The sequence below is a fragment of the Schistocerca nitens genome, chromosome 2, assembly GCF_023898315.1.
Source record: "Schistocerca nitens isolate TAMUIC-IGC-003100 chromosome 2, iqSchNite1.1, whole genome shotgun sequence".
Taxonomy (NCBI): domain Eukaryota; kingdom Metazoa; phylum Arthropoda; class Insecta; order Orthoptera; family Acrididae; genus Schistocerca; species Schistocerca nitens.
This window is the reverse complement of record NC_064615.1, coordinates 831,764,177-831,779,038: the sequence shown is the minus strand read 5'-3', so window position 1 is coordinate 831,779,038 and position 14,862 is coordinate 831,764,177. Positions and strand designations below refer to the sequence as shown.

General features: G+C 39.4%; 1 protein-coding gene across 1 annotated transcript in view; it reads right to left on the bottom strand.

The window, feature by feature from the left end:
• The window catches only part of LOC126237098 (putative U5 small nuclear ribonucleoprotein 200 kDa helicase), a 117,233-nt gene extending 109,259 nt beyond the window's left edge, over positions 1–7,974 (bottom strand). Inside the window, exons 1-2 of the mRNA XM_049946906.1 lie at positions 7,855–7,974; positions 7,588–7,751 (exon numbers count right to left, since the gene is read on the bottom strand). Of these exons, the coding sequence (XP_049802863.1) occupies positions 7,588–7,751; positions 7,855–7,899 (209 nt within the window). The 5' untranslated portion in view covers positions 7,900–7,974. The remainder of the gene's footprint in view (positions 1–7,587; positions 7,752–7,854) is intronic.
• Positions 7,975–14,862: the final 6,888 nt, after the last annotated feature.

The window sequence follows — 14,862 nt, the reverse complement described above, 5'->3', positions numbered from 1 at the left end:
ATCCCTGGAAATCACTTTTTTTTGCATTTGTTTTAGGGCTGTGGGGGAGGATGTATAGGCCGAGGGTGGTGAGTTAAGAGAGTTGGGCTTGTATGAGTGTTGAGGGGGGGGGTAGGGGTTGTTGAGATTGTGGGGTGGGTTGTGGGTAGGAGGGGATTGTTATGAGGTTATGTTGTAGAAGACTGGTTTGGTAGCAGTTTTTCTTGTTTTGTATGATGTGACTGAATTTGGCTATTTTAGGGTTTTTTCTTTGCTGGTGGTTTTTTGATTGGGGGGAGGGGGTGATGTGGTTGTTATATTGTGGGTGGTTTAGGAGCTTTTTGTTTCTGTTTTGTTGCTTTTGTGTGTGTGTGTGTGTGTGTGTTCGCAGTGGCCAACCTACGTGTGTGTGTGTGTGTGTGTGTGTGTGTGTGTGTGTGTGTGTTCGCAGTGGCCAACCTAGATAGTGTTGCCCGATGCTGCTGTTGGTAAGTAATTTTTGTTTTGGGTTTATTCTATAGTAATTGTGACGTTTTGTGTATTTATGGTAGGTTGATTGTGTTTTAATTCACGTTGTGATGTCAGATTTTGGTGTTGTTAAGGTTTTGGTTCCACTTTTCGTACTTATAGGTGTTGGTTTTTTTGTACTGACAGCTGTTGTTAAGCTATATAGATCAAAGAAAATGTCCGATTCCCATGTAGTGGAATGCTCTAATTTTGTTTTTTTGTGATATTGTTTGTTTTGGGATCTTGCGGTGTTTTTTTATTGTTGTATATATAGATTATCCATGCCCTAAACCCCAAATTTTTCACGGTTATCCCATTAGTTTCATTTTATTTTTGGAGTGAGATGTTACTGTGTCATTTTTATGTGTTTTCCCATTTGTTGGCGTGTGTATGTAGTGATGGCATTGTCGCCATCTTTGATACACTGAAAGTAACGCTTTCCGCCATACTGATGACATCATGGGTCAAAGTGGTGGAATTGGATGCTTCTGTAATGCCAATGAACGGACAGAGTAGTGTCTAGACAATCACATAACAGAGCAAGAAAAAATCAAAGTTAATAAGTTTTAGAACAAAAAATTAAACTGCCGATAATACACTAATGTTGGCCCAGAAAAGTCTATAAAGCAAGTGGAAGCATTGATACACTAGCTGTGCTTTATAGTGCTGCGTATTTAGGTCACCATCACAAACCTGTGAAAAAGTTTCACCAGGGTCATGCCATGTCAATTCAACCAATTTGAGAAAATGTTCCAGCTGATAGTCTCAGACTTGGCTGAAATTTAGCACACCAATGCTACCAAGTGTGGAACACTCATGTACAAAATTTTAAGTTCCCCTGCCAATTAATTCCAGAATTATGGATTGTGAAAGAAGGCGGCGTGACCCGGAAATTGCAACCCGCATCTGGCAATCTATCTTCAGACCCAACTTCATGTCTTAATAACTTTGGAACTATTCCACAGAGTCCAGCAAAATTTTTACAACCCAGTAACATCCACTTAGAGAACACACTCCTTGAATCAAAACACCAACAACATATTTCTGAGGGAAAATAAAAAATTCCAAAATGTGATTAAAAAAATGTAATACATTAAAAGGTACATATTGTAGGTGCCCTCCATGCCAAATATAATTCGCTCAAAAAGGGTATACATTTTTTTTGTGGTAAGCTTAATGTGGCCTAAACACACACAGAACTCATCTTGCCCATATCAGTCACACAAACAGAGTTACATGCACACGAAAATACAAAAATTTGAAAAATTACCTGAAAAACATGGATTTTGTAAGTGTGGTAGCACAAAAGGGACAAGTGATATCAAAGCCAAATTTCAAACACTGCATAAGTAGACCATAATATAATATGTGGCAAAATTTCAACTTGTTATTGCAAGGCATTTGAGTACAATAAAAGTTGACAGAGATGTATTTGGTTACTTTTCCTTTAACACGATTTAGCAAGTGATAGTGATGATGCAGACAGCTTGTTTCAGATAAAGCTGCAGCAATTGTTGGGAACCACTAGGCAACAGAAAGTTAAACAGTGGTAGTTTTCAGGGACAGAATGAGTCATTGTTAGGCAGGAACAACAAAGGAAACAAGCAACAATTACAGGTTACTCATGTTTTTAAGAGTCTAGTTCAGACTGGTCAGTACTGTTGTGGAAGTAAGTATGGAAGCAGAAGAGTATACTAGTGGTGTTTTTGTTCAAACAAGTTGCAGTATTGGTACAGCACAAGCATCTGAATGTCATAAAACAACATATGGAATAAAATGTGGCATTCACTTTGTACTGTATGATTTAGATGAATCGGACCAAGATTTGTTGCCATGGAGATCCGGGATACACCCTGTGGGCACAAGAAGTACAGTTCCGAGAAACTTTAATATTTGTTATCATCATATGAAAGTATTTCGGGATAAGTATTCTTCCCTACAAAGAAGTTGTTCTGATCCATTTCGGATTAGTAAGAAGACAGTGAAGTGTAGCCTCAGAGAAATTGATATGAAATCAATATTGAAAGTGAATCAGTGCATGGGACTTAACATGAAACCAGGACAAAAGTTATGTTCCAGGTGTGTTACACTGCTAAAAAATGAAATATTCTGATAATTTACATGACAGTGATGAAGAGTATCTGCCACCTGCAACCACAACGGATGATAAATTAAATACTTCAGTGACTGCTCTTGGTTTGTCTCTCATGCAGACACACACAGTTGGGAAAAGAGACAGGCCCAGCTATGGTAGAAGAAACTACAAGAAGCTCAAATGGAATTAAAACACAAAATAGCTGACACACTAATGGTGGAGTGTGTGGTTTGAGGTTTTTGGGCACTTAACGGTGTTTTCATCAGCACCTAAACGCATAGGAACAGGAACACATGTGGTGAAGGGACGAAGACGGACAGTGAACAAGGAGAACGGCTAAAAGACACAGACCTGACGCAGTTCCAAAACCTCACATACAGAGGCAAAACAAGAGGAGAAGAAACGCACTAAAAAAAGGAAAGGAAACACAAGGAAAAGAGAACATAAATCGAAGTGAAACAAGTAGGTAATCGTGACTGGCGGACCTCTTAACTAATGGTGGAAGAGGAAGAACTATCTGCTCCAAAGGAACAGAAATCATGCCAGGAATGTTCTGATTTGGACAAAATTGTGCATGATTTGAAAGAAAAATGTTCCATATCCACACACCAGAAAAAAAGTAGCTATTCTTACCCTTGCACCTTCCAGCTGGTCTACTGACTACACTGCAAAGGAATTCAATGTTTCTACATATATGGTAAAGCAAGCTAGGAAAATAAAAGCAACCCAAGGAGTGCTTCCACAACTTCAGCAGGCTCAGGGTAAGCAATTGAGTTCAGAAATAAAGGTGCTAGTGTCGGAGTTTTATGAAAATAATGACTACAGCCAAATAATGCCTGGAAAAAAAAAAGACTATGTAATGGTGAAAATGGGAAATGTATGGGTATAGATGCAAAAAAAGACTGTTGCTATGCAACATATCAGAACTATATTTAGAATTCAAGGAAAAGTATCCCAATACCAAAGTAGGTTTATCACCTTCTTCCAATCTTCGGCCAAAATGGGTTGTGCCTGTAAGTGCAAGGAGCACACACAATGTTCGTGTATGTGAGACCCATCAAAATGCTAAGCTGATGTTTGCTGCTATAAAGGATTCTGGTCTGGATTACAAATGTGCAATGAAGCTGCTAGTGTGTGACATCAGTTCTACCAGTGCATGATATTCAGGTGTGAAAAGTGTCCTGGTAAGACAAATCTTGCAGAACACATGAATAACAAACTGTATGGTGAACTCCTTATGGATGATGATGGGTTGGGTTGTTTGGGGGAAGAGGCCAAACTGCGAGGCCATCGGTCTCATCGGATTAGGGTAGGACGGGGAAGGAAGGCGGCTGTGCCCTGTCAAAGGAACCATCCTGGCATTGGCCTGGAGAGATTTAGGAAAATCATTAAAAACCTAAATCAGGATGGCCGAATGCGAGTCCAGTGTGGATGATGATGAACTTGTTTCTTATAAACAATGGACACACATGGATCACACAAGTCTTGAAACAAAGAAAAGTACAGTGGAAGATTTTGTTGAAATGTGTTGTCAAAAAATGGACAAACTGACCACACACACCTTCACAGCAACAGCACAATCGGCTGATCTCCAGTTTTGTAAGGATATTTTGAAACAAGATGAAATTATAGTAATACTAGACTTTTCTGAAAATTATGCATTTATAGTTCAAGTTGCCATCCAAGGATATCACTGGGACAACAGTCAAGTAACTATCCAGCCATTTGCGATTTACTATAGACGTGAACCAGGTGATGTGTCTGTCATGAACCTGTGCGTTTTTAGTGACTGTTTAATTCATGATGCCATTGCAGTTCATGCCCACATTCACACTGTCATGGCTTATGTGAAAAACAAGCTGCCTCTCATACATTTTGCGAAATACTTCAGTGATGGGGCAGCTAGTCAGTACAAAAACTGTAAAAATCTCAAAAATTTATGCATGCATTACCATGATTTTCAGATTCACGCAGAATGGAATTGTTTCGCAACAAGTCATGGTAAAAATGTATATGATGGTATTGTTGCTACCATTAAGCGTATGGCATCACGAGCTAGTCTGCAGAACCCTACAGAAGGTCACATTCTAACACCTCTTCAATTATTTACCTGGGTACAGAAAAATATCTCTGGCATACAATCATTCTATGTTTCGAAAGATGAGGTGAAATCAGTCGAAGAGTAGCTAAAAAGCAGACTAGAACATGTTAAAACTGTTGCAGGCACAAGGCGCCATCATAACTTCTCTCCAACAGGCTCTGACAATGTGCAGATGAGCAGACTGTCCAGTTATAACTATAGGTTCATGCACGACATATGTCTTCACAGTGTGTCTGACTCAGGATTCAGAAGCAAAAGCAGCAACATACAACCATTTATGATGACAAATGGTACATAGGATGTGTTGCACAATGCTGTGAAGCAGAAGGTGATGTATTTGTGAACTTCATGGCACCAGCAAGATCATTTCATTGGCCACATTTGGCAGACAGCTGTTGGATTCCTTTTAAACATATTCTGATGACAGTATCAGTTCCTTCCACAGCGTCAGGAAGACAGTACAATTTGCCACTCAATGTACAGAGTACAGTAGCTAAAGTGTGGGAGAACTTCTGTTCGAAGCACAATCGACTGGTTTTTAGCAGTTAAGGTGCACTAAACATTAATGATAGTTTGGGTTACTCTGTCTATATGTTGTTGTTTAGTGATTAAACAGTTGTGGGAGAGGATAAGAAGAGGCAGAACAGTTTACGATATCTTTTTACAAAATCGTGTTGTGGAACAATGGCCACATCACCAAATACATCTGTCAACTTCGATTGTACACAAATGTCTTGCAATAACATGCTGAAATTTTGAGATATATATCATTATGGTCTACTTATGCAGTGTGTGAAATTTGGCTTGGATACCACATGTCCCTTTTGTGCTACCACACTTAGAAAATCCATGTTTTTAAGGTAATTTTTCAAATTTTTGTGTTTTCGTGTGCATGTAACTCAGTTTTTTGTGACTGTTATGGGCAAGATGAGTTCTGTGTGTGTTTAGGCCACATTAAGCTTACCACAAAAAAAAAAATTATACCCTTTTTGAGGGAATTATATTTGGCATGAAGGGCACCTGCAATATGTACCTTTTAATGTATTACATTTTTTTATCACACTTTGGAATTTTTTATTTTCCCTCAGAAATATGTTGTTGGTGTTTCGATTCATGGAGTGTGTTCTCTAAATGGATGTCACTGGGTCGTAAGAATTTCACTGGACTGCGTGGAACAGTTCCAAAGTTATTAAGACCTGAAGTTGGGTCTGAAGATAGATTGCCAGATGCAGGTTGCAATTTCTGGGTCACATCACCTTCTGTTACAAGTCATAATTCTGGAACTAATTGGCAGGGGAAACTAATACTTTGTACACGAGTATTCCACACATGGTAGAATTAGTGTACTGAATTTCAGTCAAATCTGAGACTATGAGCTGGAGCCCCTGGAAGAACTGACACGGAATGACCCACCAATATCATGGGCAAAATCCTGTGTCACACATAAAAACAAAGTTTACGTGGGAAAGTGACACTACAGCCTTCAGAAATGACTGCACCTTTCAGCTGCAAAGAAAATCAATGAATACTAGCTCCTACAGTAATAGCCACACAAAGACAGTAAATCGTCATACTTAATACGATGCAGCAAAAATCAAAGTGAGGATATTCTAATCTTTTCCCCAATACAATCAAACATGAGTATAGATAAAATAAAACAACTCTGTGACTGACAGATTGCAGTGGGAGGGGCCAATTTGCTGCAAATGACTCATTTGTGAAGTCCACTTGAACACCATCCTTCAGGAGAGTATTTTTGCAATTCTATAGAAAAAAGGAAATCACGACTGACTGTCCAAGCTGACAAACAACTTTCTTTTAGTGCAGCACTGGAAACAAAGACCATGTAGCCTTCCAAGATTGTTTACAACTTTTGGCATCAATATTTTCAGGATCTACACAGTCACTCGATTCATAATACTATTATATGCTGTTTGATGTTTCACATAAAAAATTACAATAATGCTCACCCTTAATCATATGTGAGTATATTTGGCTAAGGTGCGAAACTGGAACCCACCATGAAATCTTGGTTGTGCAGCGAGATTGGAATGCAGCACAGGCCAAGGTCTACAGTAGGTTCAAATGAGATAACCTGGCTGAGTTGGTGAAGCGATAAAATACTACATATTAAATTGATAGGGCTTGGGTGCAGCAGCTCTCTCTAACTGTGCGTGAACAGACAGATTTCAAAACAAAATAAGATATTGTGAAATGGAGACAGCAACCTAATTGTTACAAATTTCACTAATCTGTACACTATGTAGATATTATTTGGTTAATCCAAGTCTTAACTTGAAAGCGTCATTTAAAAGGTTGTGATTAAGGAAGTCTTCCATATATTTTAGGGTCACTATCTCTAGTGTAACAAACAATGTAATTCCTTGTATACACCAACCATGTGAATTTCGAAAGTATTTCTCAAGTAACAAGGGCCAGAAATATGTAGATGACAGTATTTTGGTGGAGGACGTGTTTCCACGATTTTTCAAATAGTGTTCCTAGTATGTCAAAAATACGTACTGTAATCAAGGTCTACACGCAAGGGCCATCTAGTTGGTCAGCAGAAACTGAGCAACAAAGTGAAATGAATTATACGTGGCTAGTCACCATCGTGGGAAATATGATAATTCTGCCACAATCTACAATATATATAAATTACGTGGCACTAAAAGCCAATAGCATTCAAGTTTGATCTTTGATGATGAGTGGAACATTTAGCTATAATGAAATTCTACCTCGAGGTGGGTTGAGCTGATTTGGGGGAGGAGACCAAACAGCGAGGTCATCAGTATCATGTATTACGAAATGCTGAATGGCTTATACACGAAAAGCATCAGGAAAACATTCGATTCAACGACACACAGCGACGTGAAATTAAATCAATACATTATGTTGTACGTACTTCGCTTTTCTCTCTGCAGCTTTCACGGGTTTAGTGCGCTGGTGCCTGTCCCCCATTCTTGTTCCATCAAGTTTCCCAACAAGGGACATAACTTCACCGGTCGCTTCATCGCGGCTGCGACGTTCGATGAGCCTGACATCGGCTTGGAGCACAAGATTTGAATTCTGAAATTTACGAGAATAACATTTTCGACAGTATCAAAACATTTAGGCCTATCAAATATAAAAAGTGTATCAATATAAAGAAAAAGCAATTTTGTTTACTTACAGCTTTATACTCATATTGTAGTTGACGGGCAGCTGCGTCCGCCATTATTTACGTTATTTGTAGAGTATAATGATAATAACAACACAACATCAAACACTCATGTCCATTGATTACCACTGCCCAAACACCTTTGTATCGAATAGACTCTACTTCTACCATGTCCAAAAAGAATCCAAAGTATATCATAAAGAAAGGACAACGGGAGATAGCGTGTATGTCATTTCGTATTTACTTAGTCGTCGTCTGCAGAAGTAGCGCGTCAAAGATGAGTGATAAGCGTTCCAGATCACGAAAGTATTCGCATGAGTATGTTTTGAGCCTGGCAGATACAGTAAATAACTTCAAGAGTGAAGCAGTAGTCTCAGTCAATGAAAATATTAGCACAAAACATTTAACTAAATTCGTAGGGTACTTACATGTATAACAGTATAACCACAGTCTAATATGTTAGACTGTGGTATAACTATCTACCTTGAAATTAGTTAAAGGCTCTGGTATTTGTTGTTTGACCAGTAAGAGATCTTTCTAGAGTTCCGAACAAAGTATGAGAAAAAATATGCAACAGTTTCCATTCACAGAAAACTTTACATAGATGGACAGGACAGCTACAACAGACATACGACCTTTTTTTAAAGAAATACACACGTAAGTAAATATTATTCCCAGAAAAGGTAGCAGAGGCTACAACAGAAGGACGCCACATCTTCTATGAACTACGTCACTTCCCATGTTTCGCTGTCGCTAATGTCTTGTCCGCCAAAGCTCCGAAAGCCGTGTTCGAGGCCCAACGACACCACGTTCGCGCGTATTGAACTCTCCGTAGTCTCTAGTGCCGTGAGCGCCGGGATCGGATCGAGTGCCACATCGTGCTACCGCGCCAAGCTTGTCAAACAAGAAAAACCCCCGTGTTTTATGAATAGTGCGTCCCTGTAAACGTTTTGTTTACTTTTTCCCCATCGTTAACGATACCTTGTTTATTTGCATATGAACTCATTGTTATTTCTTATCCTTGTTCGTGTGTAAGTGTTCACAGGGCTGACATCTGCACACTAGATCTGCAGCCGTTCATTGCTACAGACAGTTCCTGCATAGCGCCGGGCACTCCTGTTCTAGAAGGCCGCTAGGGATAAATCCCTGCACGCCCCATCAGCCGTTCGTCACGTCAGACACCGCCGCCTTCGCACTCACGCTGGCGTAACATACCGCCCTCACCGCGCTCGCACTGTATAACCACAAACGTGCGAAGCACAAACGTATGCTGGCCGCAGACGGCTCCTAACGAGCTCCGTTCCCCAAGGGGGATCTGTGCGCCAACCTCGGACAGCAGCACAGCAACTGCAGACGACACAGTCAACAGGCCGACATTCGTCCCGCTGCCCCGCGCAAAACTATCGTTAGGGCAAAGCACTGCAATGATGCCGCGCCGACGGGCGTGCAGGATAAAAAAAGAGAACAGCGTGAGTTACCCACTGTTACTTAACGGACGTCTGCATCGCTGTGAGATATCGCCAGCCACTGCCCACTGGGGTCGAGCATAGCTCCCCATCGTCGCGTACACAAATCGGACAGCCGACACTCGTTCGCTACGTTTCTCGCACCTTCGAATTAAACGGCATTCGCGAGGCGAGAGAAAATTCGCACGCTCAGCCAGAGAGGTGTCCATTGTCTTCCGCAGCCACGAGTTCTACGGCGCGCCCGATGACTGAGGAGTGTATATTCGCCTGGATCCGTGGTCGAGCCGTTCTCTGCGGTCACACGATCGCCCACGCGGTTTCCAGTGTAATTATTATAACTTTTCGGTGTATGTATGTTGCTGTGAATAAATGTGTTGCGCGTAACCACATGGATTTAATTACCATCACCCGGGCCTACAGCTTGAAGTGAGTGCGTGGACGTGGTAGTAAGCTGGCCCACAGAAAGACAGGTTTGAAAGCAGCAAAGAACCACGCGTTGCTCGCTTCAAGTTTATATGCCTCTACATCAAATATATATAGATGACTGTTGAACCAAATAATGTGTATTATTTGATGTTTCTTTGAACTATTGCATCAAAATCTCCGTTTGGTGTTAAATTTCTTTACTGTCGGCAAATGTAACACACACAGTGAAGTATAGCAACACAGCAGTGAAGTAACTACGAAGCACAACTTTCAAATTCTGGAGGTTAGGGGGCCTGCTCACGGTCAGTATTTATTGACAACACCAATTTGTCAATCTGAAGCGACCTCACACTACTAATGACATTGCAAAAATTGTCAGCTGACAATGCAGTTCTATTAGGCCGAGGTGTCGAATTAAGGTGTCAAACAGTCAAAAGCAAGTGTGTGCTGCAATTATATTAGCTGTATCTTGCAAGCAACAGAAAATAATTAAAAAGAGGAAGTGGGTCCAAAATTGATTGAAAAAAGGCAGAAATCAGAATCACAGACCCGTAAGATTACATAAATTATTTTCTTATGAGTTCTGCATTGTATGACAAGTTATTGGTATTGATACAAGATAAAAGAGAGGCGCAAAATACGTTAATGAGCGAAGCAATCGCATTCGACAAGAGATTAGGAGTAACTTCGAGATGTCTGGCAACACAATGGTCGTGCTAATGCTCGAAGTTTAGTTCTGTAATATCAGCAAGCACAATTAGTACATTTCTATGGAAAACTGTGACAAAATTACATCTGCCTTGCAAGGACCGGTTCAAACAATTAACGTAAGACTTTTTTTACGATGTGTGGTAATTTGGTGAAGCTGACATGAATTTTGCAGACCTCTTACTAGTCATTGCAGATATATGACATATTTTTCGAAATGGGAGCTTTTTTCAAAAATACTATGCTACACAACAGTGTATACCATATATAAAATTAATGAAATGAGTAGTGTCATAGAGAATACTCCGTTGACCATCCTAAAGTGGCCTATTGTGTTAAAACACTCCTTAAAAACTGAATCTGAGGTTTGATTTACACAACGGCAGAGTAAAAAATATAAACAGTGCACACTAATGCTGTGTGTCTGGTTCCCGTATCTCTGTCAACTTCTGAATGGAAATATTATCAAACTGTCAATAAATGACTTCACACATTCACTATCTATTGACAGTAATGAGAATATTTTAAGGTCCATCAGCAGCGTTCATCATTATTTCTAGTGTTGACAATAAGTCAATACACACCCTAAGATGGCCAGTATATTGACAGTTTCCAATATTATTTAACATATAGGAGCCTCTTCAGAAATAAATAAACTGTATATTATAATGTCATACCAATATACCATAGCCTTCTAGACACATAAGTACTTAAGTTCTGGTAGGCAGAGCCTTCTAGACGACACCTATTAATACGACCCATATCTAAATGCCAAAAAAAAGTCACAAAAGGCAGGATACTTCACGTATTCATTTAAAATGACAGAAGGGCTTGGTACCTGTGTAGACATTATGTTCACACTAAATTTATGAACAAACTGAAAACTAAAAAGTGGATAAACCAAACATTTTTGTAATCAGAGCAAAATATTCTTTTCTGTTGTTGTTGGTGTGGTCTTCACTCCTGAGACTGGTCTGATGCAGCTCTCCATGCTACTCTATCCTGTGCAAACTTGTTCATCTCCCAGTACTTACTGCAACCTACATCCTTCTGAATCTGCTTAGTGTATTCATTTCTTGGTCTCCCTCTACGATTTTTACCCTCCACACTGCCCTCCAATACTAAATTGGTGATCCCCTGATGCCTCAGAACATGTCCTACCAACCGATCCCTTCTTCTAGTCAAGTTGTGCCACAAATTTCTCTTCTCCCCAATTCTAGTCAATACCTCCTCATTAGTTATGTGATCTACCCACCTTATCTTCAGCATTATTCTATAGCACCACATTTCGAAAGCTTCTATTCTCTTCTTGTCAAAACTATTTATCGTCCATGTTTCACTTCCATACATGCCTACACTCCATACAAATACTTTCAGAAACGACTTCCTGACACTTAAATCTATACTCGATGTTAACAAATTTCTTTTCTTCAGAAACGCTTTCCTTGCCATTGCCAGTCTACATTTTATATCTTCTCTACTTCGACCATCATCAGTTATTTTGCTCCCCAAATAGCAAAACTCCTTTACTACTTTAAGTGTCTCATTTTCTAATCTAATTCCCTCAGCATCAGCTGATTTTTTTCGACTACAATCCATTATCCTCGTTTTGCTTTTGTTGATGTTCATCTTATTTGCTGTCTCTGACAGAATTACAATAACATCGGCGAACCTTAAAGTTTTTAATTCTTCTCCATGGATTTTAATACCTAATCCGAACTTTTCTTTTGTTTCCTTTACTGCTTGCTCAATATACAGATTGAATAACACCGGGGATAGGCTACAACCCTGTCTCACTCCCTTCCCAACCACTGCTTCCCTTTTGTGCCCCTCAACTGTTATAACTGCCATCTGGTTTCTGTACAAATTGTGAATTGCCTTTCGCTCGCTGTATTTTACCCCTTCCACCTTCAGAATTCGAAAGAGAGTATTCCAGTCAAGATTGTCAAAAACTTTCTCCAAGTCTACAAATGCTAGAAATGTAGGTTTGCCTTTCCTTAATCTGTCTTCTAAGATAAGTCGTAGAGTCAGTATGGCCTCAGGAGTTCCAATATTTTTATGGAATCCAAACTGATCTTCGCCGAGGTCGAGTTCTAACAGTTTTACCATTTGTCTGTAAAGAATTTGCGGTTGTATTTTGCAGCCATGACTTGCTAAACTGATCGTTCGGTAATTTTCACATCTGTGAACACCTGCTTTCTTTGGGATTGATATTATTATATTCTTCTTGAAGTCTGAGGGTATTTCGCCTGTCTCATACAACTTACTCACCAGATGGTAGAGTTTTGTTAGTAGTTCTAATGGAATGTTGTCTCCTCCCGGGACCTTGTTTCAGCTTAGGTCTTTCAGTGCTCTGTCAAATTCTTCACGCAGTATCATATCTCCCATTTCATCTTCATCTACATCCTCTTCCATTTCCATAATACTGTCCTCAAGTACATCGCCCTTGTACAGACCCTCTATATACTCCTTCCACCTTTCTGCTTTCTCCTCTTTGCTTATAACTGGGTTTCCATCTGAGCTCTTGATATTCGTAGAAGTGGTTGTCTTTTCTCCAAATGTCTCTTTAATTTTCCTGTAGGCAGTATCTATCTTACCCCTAGTGATATGTGCCTCTGCATCCTTACATTTGTCCTCTAGCCATCCCTGCTTAGCCATTTTGCACTTCCAGTCGATATCATTTTTGAGACGTTTGTATTCCTTTCTACCTGCTTCATTTACTGCGTTTTTGTATTTTCTCCTTTCATCAATTAAATTCAATATTTCCTCAGTTACCCAAGGATTTCTATTAGCCCTCGCCTTTTTACCTACTTGATCCTCTGCTGCCTTCACTACTTCATCCCTCAAAGCTACCTATTCTTCTTCTACTGTATTTCTTTCCCCCATTCCTGTCAATCGTTCCCTTATGGTCTCCCTGAAAGTCTGTACAGCCTCTGGTTTAGTCAGTTTATTCAGGTCCCATCTCCTTATTTTCCCACCTTTTAGCAGTTTCTTCAGTTTTATCTACAGTTCATAAGCAATAGATTGTGTTCAGAGTCCACATCTGCCCCTGGAAATGTCTTACAATTTAAAACGTGGTTTCTAAATCTCTGTCTTAGCATTATATAATCTATCTCATACCTTCCAGTATCTCCAGGCTTCTCTTATGATTCTCGATCCAAGGGTTAGTTATGATTAAGTTATGCTCTGTGCAAAATTCTACCAGACGGCTTCCTCTTTCTTAGCTCCAATCCATATTCACCTACTATGTTTCCTTCTCTCTCTTTTCCTACTATCGAATTCCAGTCACCCATGGCTATTAAATTTTAGTCTCCTTTCACTACCTGAATTCTTTTATGTCATCATACATTTCATCAATTTCTTCATCATCTGCAGAGCTAGTTGGCATATAAACTTGTACTATTGTAGTAGGTGAGGGCTTCGTGTCTATCTTTGTATTTAGTCATCTATCTTTGTATTTAGTCATATTTATAGACCTTTCTAAATCATTTGATGTCATCAATCACAAGATCTTGAATGGATAAAATCATATCTCCAAAATAGAAAGCAAGTAGTTGAGCTTGCTACCCAAGAAGGGAGCAAGGTAAAGTCCTACTGCCCAGAAAAGCAGAGCATTAACTACAGTGTCCCACAAGGCTCCATTCTAGGACCAATTCTGTTTCTACTCTTTGTAAATGACTTGGAACCGACCAGTCCACACCATAATTACATAAAGTTCGCAGATGACATAAATGTGGTAATAAAAGGAAGAACCAGAGAAAAATTACTGTATGGTGATTAAAAAGTGTACCACACACATTACAGACTGGTTTTCTGGAAACAATTTAGTAGTAAGCACAAAAAAAAAAACCAGGTACGGTGCACTTACACACAGTGAAAAGTAAATATCCACTAACACTAGACATAGATTTGTTTGCCAGAACCCTTCAAAATGTAAGCTCTACAAAATTTCTTGGAATATGGATCCAAGAATATCCAAGATCTGTCCAACATCCAAAATACATTACAAATAAATTGAATACCATTTGTTAATACTATCAAACCTCTTTCTGATTGCACATTGAAAGAGACACTAAAAATGAATACTTCGCCCAGCCAGAAACCTTACTGCGTTACGGCATAAACTTTTGCGGAAATGCGTCTACCAGCAAAAGTTGTTTTATATTCTAAAATAAAATTGTAAGAGCCATAGAAAATGCTGTCGCAAGAAAATCATGCAAGCCCTTATTGCACTACCATGTCTATATATCTTACTAGTAATAATATTTGCCAGGAAAATCTTAGAAAATAGGAACAATCTTGTATCAAGTATCCAGAGTATCCAGCTGTATAACACAAGGAAAAAGCAGGAAATACATGTTCAGCATGCATACACAACACTAAAACAGAATGAACCATTGCAAATAGGAAACAGACTATA